This window comes from Triticum dicoccoides, chromosome 6B (genome assembly GCF_002162155.2).
Source record: "Triticum dicoccoides isolate Atlit2015 ecotype Zavitan chromosome 6B, WEW_v2.0, whole genome shotgun sequence".
Classification (NCBI taxonomy): Eukaryota; Viridiplantae; Streptophyta; class Magnoliopsida; order Poales; family Poaceae; genus Triticum; species Triticum dicoccoides.
This window is the reverse complement of record NC_041391.1, coordinates 27,016,826-27,031,851: the sequence shown is the minus strand read 5'-3', so window position 1 is coordinate 27,031,851 and position 15,026 is coordinate 27,016,826. Positions and strand designations below refer to the sequence as shown.

At 51.7% G+C, this 15,026-nt stretch overlaps 2 protein-coding genes across 2 annotated transcripts; one reads left to right on the top strand and one right to left on the bottom strand.

The window, feature by feature from the left end:
• On the top strand, positions 1–3,111 carry LOC119323157 (pentatricopeptide repeat-containing protein At2g37230-like). The gene is made up of 2 exons (XM_037596737.1): positions 1–2,296; positions 2,883–3,111. The coding sequence occupies exon 1, from the start codon at positions 147–149 to the stop codon at positions 2,160–2,162; it is 2,016 nt and encodes a 671-aa protein (XP_037452634.1). The 5' UTR covers positions 1–146; the 3' UTR covers positions 2,163–2,296; positions 2,883–3,111.
• Positions 3,112–7,652: 4,541 nt separating this feature from the next.
• Positions 7,653–9,508, bottom strand: LOC119323638 (linolenate hydroperoxide lyase, chloroplastic-like). The gene has a single exon (XM_037597334.1). It carries the CDS (start codon positions 9,365–9,367, stop codon positions 7,919–7,921), a length of 1,449 nt encoding a protein of 482 aa, XP_037453231.1. The 5' UTR covers positions 9,368–9,508; the 3' UTR covers positions 7,653–7,918.
• Positions 9,509–15,026: the final 5,518 nt, after the last annotated feature.

Below are 15,026 nucleotides of genomic sequence, written 5' to 3'. Positions count from 1 at the left end.
CGGCCGTTGACGCAGCTCTGCCAGCCGCATCCCCCGCGGAGACCCCGGATGAAGCCCCGGCGGCAGCAGCAGCCACGGAGGCCGAGGATCCGGCCCCGGCCCGCGCCCTGCGGGAGGAGGAGCCCCTGCACGAGACGATCCTCCACATGATCCGGCGCCGCAAGTGGACGACCCGGATGGAGAACTCGGTGCGCCTGCTCTGCCCGGCGCTCTCGGCGCCGGTCGTGCACGGCGTGATCTCCGCCGCGGCCGCCGCGGACCGCGCCGACCTCGCGCTCCAGTTCTTCCGCTTCGCGTACCGCCGGGCCGGGTTCCGCCCGGAGCCGGCCACCTTCGCGCTGCTCGTCCCGGTACTCGCCGCCAAGGGCATGCTCAACCACGCCCGCTGCATCCTCCTCGAGACCATGCCGTCCTTCTCCGTCGCCCCTGACGAGGCCACCGTGGCCGCCCTCGTCGCCGCCTACGGCCGGGCCGGCATCCCGCAGGAGGCTGTCAAGCTCTTCCGCCTCATGCCCGACCTCGGCATCACCCGCACCGCGCTCTCCTACAACGCCGTGCTCAAGGCCATCCTCTGCCGCGGCCGCGAGGCCATGGCCAGGCGGATCTACAACGCCATGATCGCCGACGGCGTCGCCCCCACCCTGTCCACCTACAACACGCTCATCTGGGGGTTCGGCCTGTGCAAGAAGATGGAGTCCGCCGTCAGGGTGTTTGGGGACATGAAGGACCACGGGGTGACGCCGGATGTGACCACCTATAACACCCTGCTCAATGCATGGGTGCGGAAAGGCGATCTGGAGAGTGCACGGAAGGTGTTTGATGAAATGCCCGGAGCTGGCTTTGAAAGGAACTCGATCTCATACAATGTCATGATCAAGGGATATGTTGAGGCGAACAAGGTCGAGGAGGCAGTGGGGTTGTTCACGGAGATGGGGGAGAAGGGGCTGAGGTTGAGCGAGAAGACGTTTGCTGCGTTGATGCCGGGACTTTGCGATGATGAGGGGAAGGCTGCGGAGGCCCGGAAGGCAGTGGCAGATATGGCGGAGCGACGACTCACTCCAAAGGACAAATCGGTGTTTCTGAGGCTCGTGTCGACATTGTGCAAAGCTGGGGATTTGGATGGGGCGTTGGAGGTGCATAAGAAGAGCGGGCAGTTCAAGCATGTCCTGGTGGATCCGAGGCAGTATGGTGTGTTGATGGAGAGCTTGTGCGCAGGTGGTAAGTGTGATGGTGCTGTGCAGGTGCTCGATGAGCTTCTAGAGAAGGGCACACTGCTCAGCCCAAAGAGTCTAGTGCTGGAAGCACCGGCATATAATCCAGTGATTGAGTATCTGTGCAATAATGGGAATACCAACAAGGCCGAGACGTTCTTCAGGCAGCTGATGAAGAAAGGTGTGGATGACAAGTCTGCATTCAACAGTCTTATCCGTGGGCATGCAAAGGAAGGTGCGCTAGAGGCCGCAAAGGAGATTCTTGCCATTATGACACGCCGTGGCGTCCCTACTGACCCCCACTCGCACACACTGCTTATTGATAGCTTCCTGAAGAAGAATGAGCCAGCTGATGCAAAGACGGCATTGGACAGCATGATGGAACATGGTCACTTACCAAGGCCAGCTCTGTTCCAGTCTGTCATGGTGGCGCTTTTCAATGATGGCAGGGTTCAGACTGCAAGTAGGGTCATGAAGACTATGATAGAGAAGGGAATTACCGAGAACATGGATATGGCACATAAGATTGTGGAGGCTCTCTTCATGAGGGGTCATGTGGAGGAGGCGATTGGTCGCGTCAATCTGATGGTGGAAAATGGCTGTATGCCTGATCTGGATAAGTTGCTAGCTGCCCTTTGTGAGAAGGAAAAAGTGATGGAGGCACAAAAGCTGGCTGATTTTGCATTGGACCGGGACTTTGAAGTTAGCTTCTCAACCTATGACAGAGTCCTAGAAGCCCTGTATACCGAGGAGAAGACATTGCCAGCCTACTCCATGCTCTGCAAGATCAAGCACAAAGGAGGCGTTGTAGACCAGAAGGGCTGCGATGCTTTGATGGATAGCTTAAAAGCTGGAGGATACTCAAAGCAAGCTGACATTTTGTCTAGGATCTTGGTGGAGAATGGATCATCAGCATCCAAGAGGGGCAAGAAGTCTGCCATGGGTGCATAGGGAGGTTTCTGGGTTCATCGAGAGGTCCTATTTTCCTTTCTGAACTGAAGAAAACAGCGGTTTGTTTGTTTTATTAATGCTTGTTGTGCCATCTGTCAGATTGGGATTTCCATCCCAGGACACAAGAAGAATAGGTAAATTTACCTTTCTCACGAAACCCCTGAGTTAATCATGTGCCATTTTCTTAGAAAAGAAACATGTTCAATAATTGAGGCAGATGTACTTGTTATGAATTTAGTTCAGAAATTACATCTATGACATGCTGTTACTTCGTCGTTTATAAGTGGATCTACTAAACACAGACCAGAATTTTGCTTTGCTTCGGCATGGTGCCAAAGGAAGACCTCTGATCCACATTTTGTATCCTCTTGTTAATTTCAGTTTGTTTATTGCGTGGGTACTGATAACTGATAGTGTGATGTTCATGACCTCTTGGTTCGTTTTATGTCTTGATATTTTGCTGGGTTAGTGAAGTGTCAGATAAAAATTAGTGCAGTAAGATAATATGTGTTCTTTGACCCATTTCCGTTAGAGGTGTTAATCTTCAGTTCTTGATTTACCTACAGATTCCATAGTAATATTTAGGTTCATTCTAATCGCATTTCCTAGTCTATTTGTGCTCCTGTGTGGCAGCTATGATTTGACCATTAGTTAGTAGCACCTATAATATACGAAATGGAGTAAAAGCTACAGTACTCATTTTCTGCCATTTAAACCCAGGTTGCAGCAGCCCTGTTTTAGTCTGTGCTGGGTGACTGCTCTATGGCTGGAAAGAAGAATAATTTGACAAACATATCTGCTCTTGTACATTCTGTTTGCAAGCAGAAGCTAGATATTATGCATGTGCCATGAGCAGTGGCGGAAATACACTGGTGATGCGTGTTATCGGCATGATGCATCTCTTGTTCAGCGATGTGCTTGGAATATATATGTTTTGCATCTTCGTTTCCATGCCCATTTTACGTTGCCTGTATTCCCATTTTGATCTCTCTTTGTTTCTTTCCTCAGTTGCGGTGCTCCATGATCTCCCCGTATTTTCCGCCGCCCTCAATTTTTTTTCTCGTGTGCAATAAAAATCCGGCAATATTATTTTTGCTCCACCTGTGCTGATAACTTGCAGCTTCACCTCCCAGCTTGAATTCTTGCTGGTTTGATTGCGTAGCTAGGCTCTTGCCTTCACGTGTGATGTGCCTTGTGTCTCGTAGCAGATGCAGGTTCTGGACCTTGCGATTTGCATAACACGGCCCGGGTCCACCACAGCATCATGAGATATTTCTACAGGATTTTCCATTATGAGCATACCACTACCATTTTTGCTTTAGCTCATGTGTCACTGCTGATCTGCTTATAATCCCATGCATACATCCAAGCGTGTGGCGTTGTCACTGTCGGTGCATCGCTGTCATGTGTAAAACATGCTTTTACTTCATCGTTTATAAGTGGCTGTAGTAAAGACAGCCCAGAGTTTTGTTTTGTTTTGGCATGATGCCAAAGGAAGGCGTTGATCCACTTTGCATGCTGATGTCGTTCCACCTTGTTAATTGCATGGATACTGATAGCTGATAGTCTGATGTTGGCAACCTCTTGGTTTGTTTGATCTCTTGATATTTTGTTGGAATGGTGGAGTGTCAGATTAAAATTTATGCAGTAAGATAATATTTAGGCTTTTTTTTCTTTTTCTTTTGCGGGGATAATATGTATACTTTGACCCATTTCTGTTAGAAGCGTTAATACTCTGTTCTTGATTTGCCTCCAGACTACATAGCTTGTGCTCAAGCCTAGCAATGTTGATTTGACCATTAATCAGTAGTAGTACATAACGTTTGAACTTTGAAGTGGTGGAAAAGCTACTCATTTTTTTGCCCTTTAAACTCTGGTTGCCAACCCCGTTTCATCCTGTGCTGACTTCTTGGTTACTTCTTTTGCTGGAAAGAAGAATAACTGGACAAACCATCTCTGCTCAAACTGTTCTTGTCCATGTCCATTGTGTTTGCAGTTTGCAAGTGTAGGCTAGATACGTGCGAGCGAGCAGTGGTGAAACATTCAGTGATCTGTTGTGATCATGATGCATATCCTTGATTGATGCGCTTCGAATAGGATATCCATCCTCGTTTCGAAGCCCATCTTCTGTTGCTGTGTACCGATCCTTTCTCTGTTCTTTTGTCCCTTTTATTTTTGTATGAAGTGTTGCCTGTTCTTCTCTGGCTTATCAGCACGAGGCCATGCATGGCGGATTGGTACAAAGCAGGGAAAGGAATGAACAAGTTGAAAGACTCCATGCAAGTTCGGTTTTTGGTGGCTTTATTTGCTTCTCCGAGCCATATTCATGGCCTCTCAAGTCATTTTTTTCTCGCTCCTCTCATTTTTCTCTTGTGTAGTATACGTCCAGCAAAAATCCGGCAATTTGTTTTTTTCTTTTTTTCCTCCACCTCTGCTGTCAACTTGCAGCATCAGCCTCAGTCCTCTTGGATCCTTGCTGGTCTTTTTGTCCTGGGGTTTGGTTGGATAGCTAGTGGTCTCTTGCCTTGACATGTGATGTGCCTTGTGTTTCGTAGCTGATGGAGGTATCGGGCCTTGCAATTTGCATAACTCCGATCCCGGCCCACCGCAGCATCATGAGATATTTCTACAGGAACTCCATTACAAGCATATACGTACTACTGGTATCATTTTTGCTTCAGTTGAGTTGTCACTGCCGGCCGATCTGCTGTCATACGTGCGAGCCTACGGTGCCGTCACTGTCGGCGCGTCGCTGCCGCTGCCATGTGGTGCCAATCTGGATCTGATTGATCAAGAGGTGGCCGACGACGGTGCAAACGGACTCGTGTTTCTTGCCGTCGGATGTGCTCTCGGACGAACGGTACATGTATAATCAAGTTCCCTGTGGCTTAGGTCACTTCTAACCGATTCCCTATCCGAGAAGTAAAATGTAGGTTTTACTTCTCTAGTACGCACCTAATCGATCCCCAATTCACCATAGCGCGCGGAGTAAAAATTATACTCCGGTCCCAACCTTCTTCCTAAATATACTCGAGCGAAACGGTCTCGAGTAAAAATTCTGCGCTTCGCCCGCACACCTTTGCCCGCCCCTTCTCGGACCCCTCACCCACCTCTGCTCGCCCCGCACCTCCCAGGACACCCCCGCCCCTCCCCGGACCCCCCTGGTCGCCTACCCTTGAGGAGCTTCAGATCCAAGTGCATCAACCAATCAAGAGCAAGAACTCATGGCCATGGACCAACCAAGCATGAGCGCGAAGAAGGTGAAGAGCACGGCGATGCCGCCGACGAAGATGAAGTACTTGCAGCGCTTGGGCATGGGGCGGCGCTCGTCCTCCTCGATGACCCCGATCTCCTGCCATCCCTAGCCGACGGGCGCGCCCTTCCTCCCGCCCCACCGGACTTGTCCTTTTGGTGGGCACCGCGGTAGAAGCGGCTGGAGGAGTCGTGGCCCCCATGAGGCGCGAACGTAGCCCCCTTGGTGTTGGCCTCCCCGTCGTGCGAGTCCTGCGACGGGCTCTGCACATAGTAAGAGCATCTCCACTCGTTCGCCCCCCAGTGCATAGGCTGGCGCATTTTTGGGTGACCCCTCGGGGCGACTAAGGCCCCAGCCACGCCCCCAGGTGCCGCCCCCCCCAGGGCGCTCCATATTCAAACTCGGTCATTCCTGCTTCATGATATGCCCGTCTTTTCCGTCGTCCATTCGTTTTTCTCTCTTGTATATTATGCAATAAAAAGCCACCCTAGAAAAAAAAATTCCGGTGATTTGTTTTTTTTTTTTTGCTCCACCTCTGCTGTCAACTTGCGGCGTCAGCCTCAATCCTCTTGGATCCTTGCTGGTCTTTTTGTCCTGGGGTTTGGTTGGATAGCTAGTGGTCTATTGCCTTGACATGTGATGTGCCTTGTGTTTGTAGCTGATGGAGGTACTGGGCCTTGCAATTTGCATAACCTGATCCCGGCCCACCACAAACATGATGAGATATTTCTACAGGAACTCCATTAGAAGCATACTACTACTGGTATCATTTTTGCTTCAGTTGAGTTGTCACTGCTGATCTGCTGTCATAGGTGCGAATTGGATGCGAGCGCGTGGCGCCGTCACTGTCGGCGCATCGCTGCCGTTTGGTACCAATCTGAATCTGATTGACGAAGAGGTGGCCGAGGACGGAGGGTGCAAACGGACTCGTGTTTCTTGCCTTTGGATGTGCTCTCCTCTCATACTACGGCGCTACAGAGCAATGACAACCGCCGGATTCACATCGGACGAACATGATCGGTGTGCAATCATGCCAAGGAAGCTTCTCGTCCATTGCAAAGCCGTGACGTTGTTGCATCTGTCGAGTCCAGGCCCAATTGGGGGTGTCTTGTCTTTTCATCTAATCTCCCTCAGATTTTGTGTGTGTCGTTCGTTGGTAATTTGTCCCATGAAGCAGGAGAAAATCTGAGAGCGCATTCTCGAAAAATCTTTACATTCTCGGAAAAAGAGAGATGAGCGTCTTTTAGGGCGCTGTATACATACACAAGAAAGAAGAGCAGAATGTGCATCCTGTCCGTCCCTTCCATTCTGCTCCCATGGCGATGGACTCGGGAAGGTGACAAGTTTCTTTCATGGCCATGCAGCCTTTTGGATCTTTGTCCGGGGCGCCATGCATGCATGCAGCACTGCTATGCATAGCAGCTCGTCGTCTCCTGCCTTGGCATGTGGCGTGCCTTGCGCCTTCTTGGACCTTCTTTGCCGCGTCCGCATGATTAACCGGGCCTGTCGCCGTCGATCGCCATGCCGCAAACTGAGACGACGACGCGCGTGCAACGTGATCCACGACGGCGCGTTCCTCGCCTCCGCCTCTCCGTTGCCAAATCCAGCGCCGTTGGTTTGGTGGAAAAAAAAAACCCTGAAAATGAGATGACGCCCCGTGGCAGTAAAACGAGATGCACTGTCTACCGCATCATATACTCTACCGCCAGGGCCCCCGGCGATAAGTAGCTATACCTTATTGCCATCGACCCCGGCGGTAGGAAAAGAGTCGGGTCCCAATTTTTTTACGAATCAGAACTTGCTAAACTTTCCAAAAATGTCGAAACACTGAATTTGGCCAGTGATTGCACGTACCACATTATCAATCACAAGATATTTGTAGAGGAAACCACAATGTCCCCGTATGCATGCAGATGCAGGCGCGTGGTCTTGTCACTGTCAGTGCCAGGCCAGTCGCCGAGCCCGCAACGAGACGACGAAGCACGACGCGATCGACTGTCTCGTCACTCGTGTTTCTCGCCACTCCCGTCTCATTCAACTTGTCATCCATACACATGCAAATCTACTACTCCCTCCGTTCCTAAGTGTAAGTCTTTGTAGAGACTCCTTTGGGTGGACTACATACGAAGCAAAATGAATGAATCCACACTTAAAATGCAGTATGTAGTTGATAGTGAAATCTCTACAAAGATTTATATTTAGAAACGGAGGGAGTACTACTGTATGTTAGAAGAAGATAATCTGAAAATACAAGCGTACTTGGCCGGCACAGTACGTGTCGAGCAGCCACTGGTACAGTTCGTTCAAGATAATCCTCCGCGGTTTTATTTACCAACATTAAATTCTTACAGAATTTAAACCAGAGCCAGAGAACTTATTTTTTTCTTACTGTACTAATCTGACACTTGATTGAGATCGATGAACAGAAGCAGCAGGGCGAGTGAAAAAAAAATGGTTGCTAATTAATTTGATTTCCTAAACGTACGTACGCACGCGGTGATTTTCAGCTGGGCTGCCGCTTCTGGAGCTTTGTGAAGGCGGTGCCGTCGCACTCGAAGTCGTCGTAGCGGCGGAAGAGCTCGGCGACGAGCATGCAGGCGGTGGCCACGACCACGTCCTTGGCGGCGCACTGCTTGTTCCCCGCCGTCGGCTCCCCGGTCTCGGGCCCGTTGGACCAGTACACGTACCGCAGCAGCGCCTCGCCCTCCGCCCCGACGAACCTGTCCGCCACGAACTCCTCCGGCCGGTCGAACACCGCCGGGTCCCGCATCGCCAGCGGCTGGTACCCGCACAGCATCTCCCCGGCGGCGACGGAGAAGCCCTCCCCGCCGTGGGAGCGCAGCACGAAGTCCCGGCGCGCGCGCCCGAACTGCAGCGGCACGGGCGGGTTCATCCGGAGCACCTCGTACACCGTGGAGCGCACCAGCGGCATCCCGCGCACCGACGCGAACCCGACCTGGCCGTTGTGCTGCTCGAGAGCGGCGCGGACCTCGTCGCGGAGCCTGGCGCGGAGCGCGGCGTCCTTGCCGACCTGGAGGATGAGGAAGGGGAGGAAGACCGAGAAGCCCCCGAAGGCGTTGAAGCCGAGCAGGAAGAGGATGTTGTTGATGGCGTCCTTGTCGGTCATGCCGTGGTCCTTGACGCCGACGGCCACCGACGCGGCGCCGTGCTTCGCCACGAAGCGGTACAGCAGGTCGTACCCCGGCTTGACGAGGATGGAGGGGAAGGGGAAGGAGTGGAGGAGCAGCTCCTCCAGCGGCTGCGGGATGGCGCCGATCTTCTGCGTCGGCACCAGCTGCAGCCCTAGCCAGACGTCCAGGATGAAGAGCCCGTACCGGTCCACCAGATCCTCGGCGGCCGGGTCGGCGCTGGCCACCGCCTTGCAGAGGAACCGGAAGATGCACTTCTGCAGCGGGACCAGGAAGCTGGCGCCGCCCTCCTTGCCGGCGGCGAGGTCGGACTCGATGGCGGCGAGCATGCCGTCGACGCCCTCGAGGAACTCGGGCGCCCACACGCGGGAGCTGCGGCGGAGGAGGTCCATGGCGAAGGCCTTGGTGCGCTCGTGCTCGGGCTCCTCCGTGTCCAGGTACACGCCCACGCGGGTGCCGCCCGTGAAGGAGTCGCTGGGGTTGTACGGCCCGATGAGGCAGTCGCGCTTGTCCACCAGCTCCGGGTCGAACAGCGCCGTGAAGGCGGCGGTGTCCACGATGGAGACCACGCGCGGGTTCACGCCGACGAAGAAGGGGAACGTCGGCGGGATGTTGGCCCGGAACACCGTGCTCCGGTACTGCGCGGCGCGCCGCCGGAAGAACTCCTCGGGGCCCTGGAACCAGAAGTAGTCCAGCCGGTCCCGGAGCGGCCCCAGCACGGGCGCGCCGTAGCCGCCCGGGATCGGCTTCGGCGGCGGCGGCGTCGCAACCGCCGTGGCCGCCGGTGAGAAGGACGGCAGCATGGCCGGGACGTACGGACGCGCGCTCGGTGTGGTGGTGGCTACCGCGAGCTGGATATCCCCAGCCCGTGTGTGGTCTTAAGCTCACTGGGCCAGCTGCTCAGCCGCAGCAGCTCGGTGGAGTAGAGTGAAGTGAGCTAGTGTGGTTCACGTGGAAGAGGGTAGGGCGAGAGGTTGGCGATGCCGCGATGGAGACGCCAGTAGAGGGAGAGGATCACGTGGGTCCCTATTGACAGCGCGCGCTCTGTCACTCAGAAAATTCACTTCTACATTGACCGATGGGCTAACATGGTATCAGCATAATCTCGATCCACAACCCCAGCAGCCAGAGTATCTTGATACCATTCTTCAAACACCAAAATTTAGTGTTTCAAAAATTTCTTTCTTGGACCGACCCCCCCCCCCTTCCCGAGCCGCGTGCGCGGGCAGCTCCGGAGGCCACCAACCCTAGCACCAGAAACCCTCCTTCCCCGAGATCCACCGTCCGTCGCTGCTGCTGGCGACGGCGGTGGTGGCGGAGCCCGGCCGTCAAAGGCGGCGGGCGTAGGCGAGCGCGCCTCGACGGGCCTTCCTCGCGCGGGGGAGCGGCGTTAGCGGGCAGCACGTGTGGATCTCTCCGGTGCGGTGGTCCACGGTGAGGGGTGTAGCGGCGGGTGGAGCGCGGCCGGATCTTGCAGAGATGGCGCAGGAGGGTGCGGCCGTTCGGGAGGCGCCGACCTAGGAGAGTGGCGGCGCAGTTCGGTCATGCTGGTGGCGGCCTCCTGGTGGGGGCATCCGTGCTCCAACGATGGTGGTTGGTGGCCTCCTGGTGGTGTTGAGTGTTGGAGTTGTGATTCTAGATCTGGGGCGGGCCCTGGGCCGCGACCGCTGTGTTGCTGCTAGATGTTGCCTGGAGTTGGTGCTTTTGGCTGCTGCACGTGGTGCGGCGGTCCTTGGCCTTGCCGGTAGTGGTGGATGATCTGGAGCTGTGGGATCTTGGCCGTGCGGAGGAGGAAAAAGGGCTACGTGTCTTCGACTGTGCGGGGTGTCGGTGTTTCGCGAGATTTTCATCACATTGACGAGGTGCTGCGGTGGTGGCAGAGTGACCCAACATGGACAGTGGCTTCATTTCGGTGGGCAAGGACGGAGGTGCACGACGACACGGATGAAAATCCTGCCCGTATCTTTGGTCCGTGCTTGTAGCGACGACACCTGTCGGCATCGTTCCCCTCCTTGGAGGCATCACGGAGGTGTGTCGGCATCTCCCCTGTCTCACTTGGGTGGTTGTCTTGGGGTGAAAGCCCAGGTACGTTCTTGGATTGGCGATGGCGGCACCTCAGCGTCGTTACTCTGTTGGGAGCATCTTGTGGGAAGACATGGCTTGGAGGTTTCGTGTTGCGGTTCTTCGGTGCTCGGCGCTGGTCTATGCATATCTTCTTCGATGCTATGTACGCTATCGATGGAGAGTCAAAGACGTGGGCTTTGTCGGGATCAATTGAGTCCCGCCACTCACCCGCCATCTCCTTTAGGCATTCAAAGGTGGTTAGTTCGTTGACAAGGGAGGTCCGGGTTCAGCTGTTGCTCTTCGAGGTGACCGTCGTTGGTAGAGACGCGGCTTAGATGTTTTTGCTTAGGGCAGGCACTGTGCGTTGTGTTGTAATGTGTGCGATGGTTAATCTTCGGATTAGTCCGGTGTTTGCTACTCTTATTGTTCGCAACGAGAGGTAGTATCTTGTAATGCCCCAAGGTGTGTGTCTAATCTCCCTAGAAATTTGAAATCTAAACTGGAAATAAACATGGAGACAAGAAATTCAGCATGAATAGTATCATAGAATTAATAATAGCAAAAATGATGCCATCCACAACTGAATTTCTATATTTTTTTTGCCATGTGTATTTGGAATTTGGATTCAAAAAAATTAGGTCTAGTGGACATATGTCAACCGAACATTCACCAAAATTTTCTGAACACGGCATTGTATTATGTGTGACATGGTTTCACAAGATAATTTCCCATGACTCACCGTCTCTTTGTTTTTTCTGTCGGGTTTGCTAATCCGAACCGCTTTGGAAATTTAGATTTTAAACAAATACAACTCCAGTTCAGTGAAAGGTGCAACAACTTAGAGGAACAACTTTTTTTTTCATAAAGTAATCGGCCACATGAAAGCAGCTCGATCATGGCAAACTAGCTTAGTAGATAATCTCGTCAATCTTGAAGCTCCATTCTTCAGTATTTGGTAGGCGTTGTTTGTGTGCGTGTATGTTGTGATTTATGTTTAGAAAACATTTGTGATACATAACCGACTTTTGAATACATTCTTTAAAGTTCAAAAAGAAAAACTGACTTTTTACTAACAACACGTTGGCGGGATTGACATGAAATATTGAGGTTGGGCTGTGCGCGCGCGCGCGCGCGTATTTTAGCAATTTGTGTGGTATTTAAGCACATCTTCAAACCTAAGTTACACATGCATCTTTTACAAACGCAAGAACGTAACCTTGCCACTTTGAATAAAAAAAATCCGAAGCCTGAAATTACATATAACTTATTCGGCAAATTTGGCTACAAAGAATTGCACTTGAACTGTTGCACATTATAAATAATAAAATAAGAAGCACACTTTTTTCTTTAGAAATCCAGGTTTAGAGATGTGAAATTGAGTTGTTGCACACTCTAAAACTTTGAAATTACACATAATACTTTTGCACAATTTTGCTTTAGTATTTGTGCAAGTCCATGGAATAAATATCCGAGAGAAGAAAACTAAACGGGCAAACAACAGTTAAAAGACTAAAAGCATCTCTAGGAGCTCCACTTCCACCCAGTAAGTTTCCCATATTTTTTTTAGACTGAGAGGAGGGTAGAAACTGCTAAGTAAATAGGCAATTTTTCAACTAATTTAATCCATAAGTAGATAACTAGCAATGGCATTGACAGAACTAACAACATACTGGTACTGGTCAAAACAATCACGTACTACACAAACAGTAGACAAATCTACACATGATGCTAGCACTGCTAATACATAAATTATCAGGAGAGGGATACACGCGTTATACCCTCCAGTAGGCCATGCAGAAGCCACCGCGGTGGTAGCAGCAGCGTCCTCGGCGGCCTTCTTGTCGGCCTCGGTCTTCTCGGCGGCGGCACGTTCGGCGTGCTGGACATGGTGATGACGGAGACGAGCGGACGTAGAGGAAGTAGTGGATCGAAGGCGAGCAGGCGAGCAGTCGCTCCCCAAAAACATATTCATATCTCTCCCGTACAGGAACCAGAGAGACGGGGTTTCGGAGACCTGCTCTCCCGTCGACCGTGTATGCGGCGGACGGGATGGAGTCACCGGCGGCAGCAGCAGCAAAGGAACAACGGTGGGCGGTTCGCGTGGAGCAGATGTGATCTGATCATGGCGGCTAGGGTTAGGGGACAACACACACTTATATAAACGCAGCCGCGTGGAGAGACGTGGGCTCGACCCACGTCCGAGTCTGTGACAGCCCACGATCCGACGTCTCAGATCGTGGCCCTGCTGTCAGAAACTCTCCGTTAGTGACTGGCAAAAATAAGCGCATAGGTGTGAGCTCGGCTCGGCTCATTCCCGCAACCTGCGGCGCGGCGCGGCGCGGCGCGGCGCGGCGCGGCGAGGCGGGCGGCGGAGGAGGAGCGCGCGAGGGCCTCTTCTCTTCTCAAGCTCCAATAGCATGTAGAAGAGCCATCCTTATAAGGAGGTCCAACTCCTCTTCCACTTCCGGGGTGGGACTAAACTTCCCACCTCCACCTAGTGCCAATAACCCACATGTGCCCTTAGAGATTTTTCTGAAATTGCTATATGGGCTTAAGGCCCATCTCAAATTTCAGCAATCCCCCACCAGATCTCCAGGGGCCATTGTGTCCTCTATTCCAATTGCTGTTTCGATATACTAGTGTTTCAGTGAAGACCTGTTAAGGTTGAGCTTCACCTAGAGCAAGTAGCTACACTCCTTCACAACTGAACAATGGACTATGCCTTGAATTGTCAGTTTGGCGTAAAGAAGCTTCACCACATGTCTTACTAGTACTAGGCTGCCGAAGGCTGACCCTTCGGGTGGAGCATATAAGTCACACTCCTCGCCTATTCACGAGCTTGCTAGAGATCACCCTAATCTCATAGACTGTGACCAGCAGTCAGGCTCATATAGGTGTGTTCCTCCAAAGATCGCTATGTAGGATAGCATCTTGCTTACATAAGCCTCGGAACACATTAAGACAATAGTCATCCTACCATAAAGTATTGAGAGTATTGCATCTCCAACGGAGTGGGTTAGTATAGTTACTCTCCTCGCTTCACCACTGGCTTGTTTTCCCAGGTCCTACTTCACGGGATCTCCGATCAAATAGGTTGGGTTACCACCATGGCAACTCATGTGGGTCTCATACCCATCTCCCTCGATGCACTATCTATCACTACACGCGATAGCCCTTTCGTAAATGGATCTGCCAGATTCTTAGCCGTATGGACATAGTCCAACGCTATCACTCCGGAGTTTCTTAATTTTCTGACAGCTTTTAATCTCATTCTTATGTGTTTGTTGGACTTCATGTTGTCCTTTGAACTCTTCACCAATGGCAAGTCCATCAAAAGATCTCGAAGCCATCCCGCTTCAACACCAAAAGTGTCTAATGCTGTTAATTCTGCTTCCATTGTCGATCTCGTTAAGATCGTTTGCTTGCAAGACTTCCAAGAAACAGTGCCACCTCCAAGAGTAAACATATACCCAGTTGTGGCCTTCATCTCATCAGCATCAGAGATCCAATTCACATCACTATACCCTTCAAGTATCGACGGGTCTCCGGTATAGTGAAGTCCATAGTTCATAGCACCTTTCAGATAGCGCATAACTCTTTCAACAGCATGCCAATGTACATCACCCGGTTTGGAAACAAACCGGCTCAGTTTGCTCACAGCAAATGCGATGTCAGGCCTCGTTGCGCTCGCTAGGTACATCAGTGAACCAATGATTTGAGAGTATCTCAATTGATCTTTAGCCATGCCTTTGGACTTTCGAATCAACACGCTAGGATCATATGGTGTTTGAGATGGTGTGCAGTCCGAATATCCAAAACGGCTCAACACCTTCTCAACATAATGGGATTGCAGAAGTGTGATCCCACCCTCATTATCTCTCAATAGCTTGATGTTCAAGATAACATCAGCCACACCAAGGTCCTTCATCTCAAAGTTCTGAGACAGAACGACTTAACCTCCTCAATGACTTTGAGGTTGGTTCCGAATATCAGTATGTCATCAACATACAAGCACAGTATAACTCCTTCGCCCCCACCATGGCGATAGTATACACATTTGTCAGCTTCATTAACAACGAAGCCAACAGATGTCAGAGTTGTATTAAACTTATCATGCCATTGCTTAGGTGCTTGCTTTAGGCCATATAAAGATTTCAGCAACCTACACACCTTTCTTTCCTGACCATCTATCACAAAGCCATCTCGCTGTTGCATGTAGATTTCCTCGTTTATCTCTCCATTCAGAAAAGCCATCTTAACATCCATTTGATGGACGAGAAGACTATGTGAGGCCGCCAACGAGAGTAATACTCGAATGGTGGCCAGTCTAGCCACATGTGAATAAGTATCAAAGAAATCTTCCTCTTCTTTCTGGTCATAGCCCTTGGCTAGAAGCCT

Bases quoted from the DNA above. Each gene is read 5' to 3' on its own strand.
- LOC119323157 (XM_037596737.1), top strand. From the start codon at position 147: ATGATCCGGCGCCGCAAGTGGACGACCCGGATGGAGAACTCGGTGCGC.
- LOC119323638 (XM_037597334.1), bottom strand. From the start codon at position 9,367: ATGCTGCCGTCCTTCTCACCGGCGGCCACGGCGGTTGCGACGCCGCCG.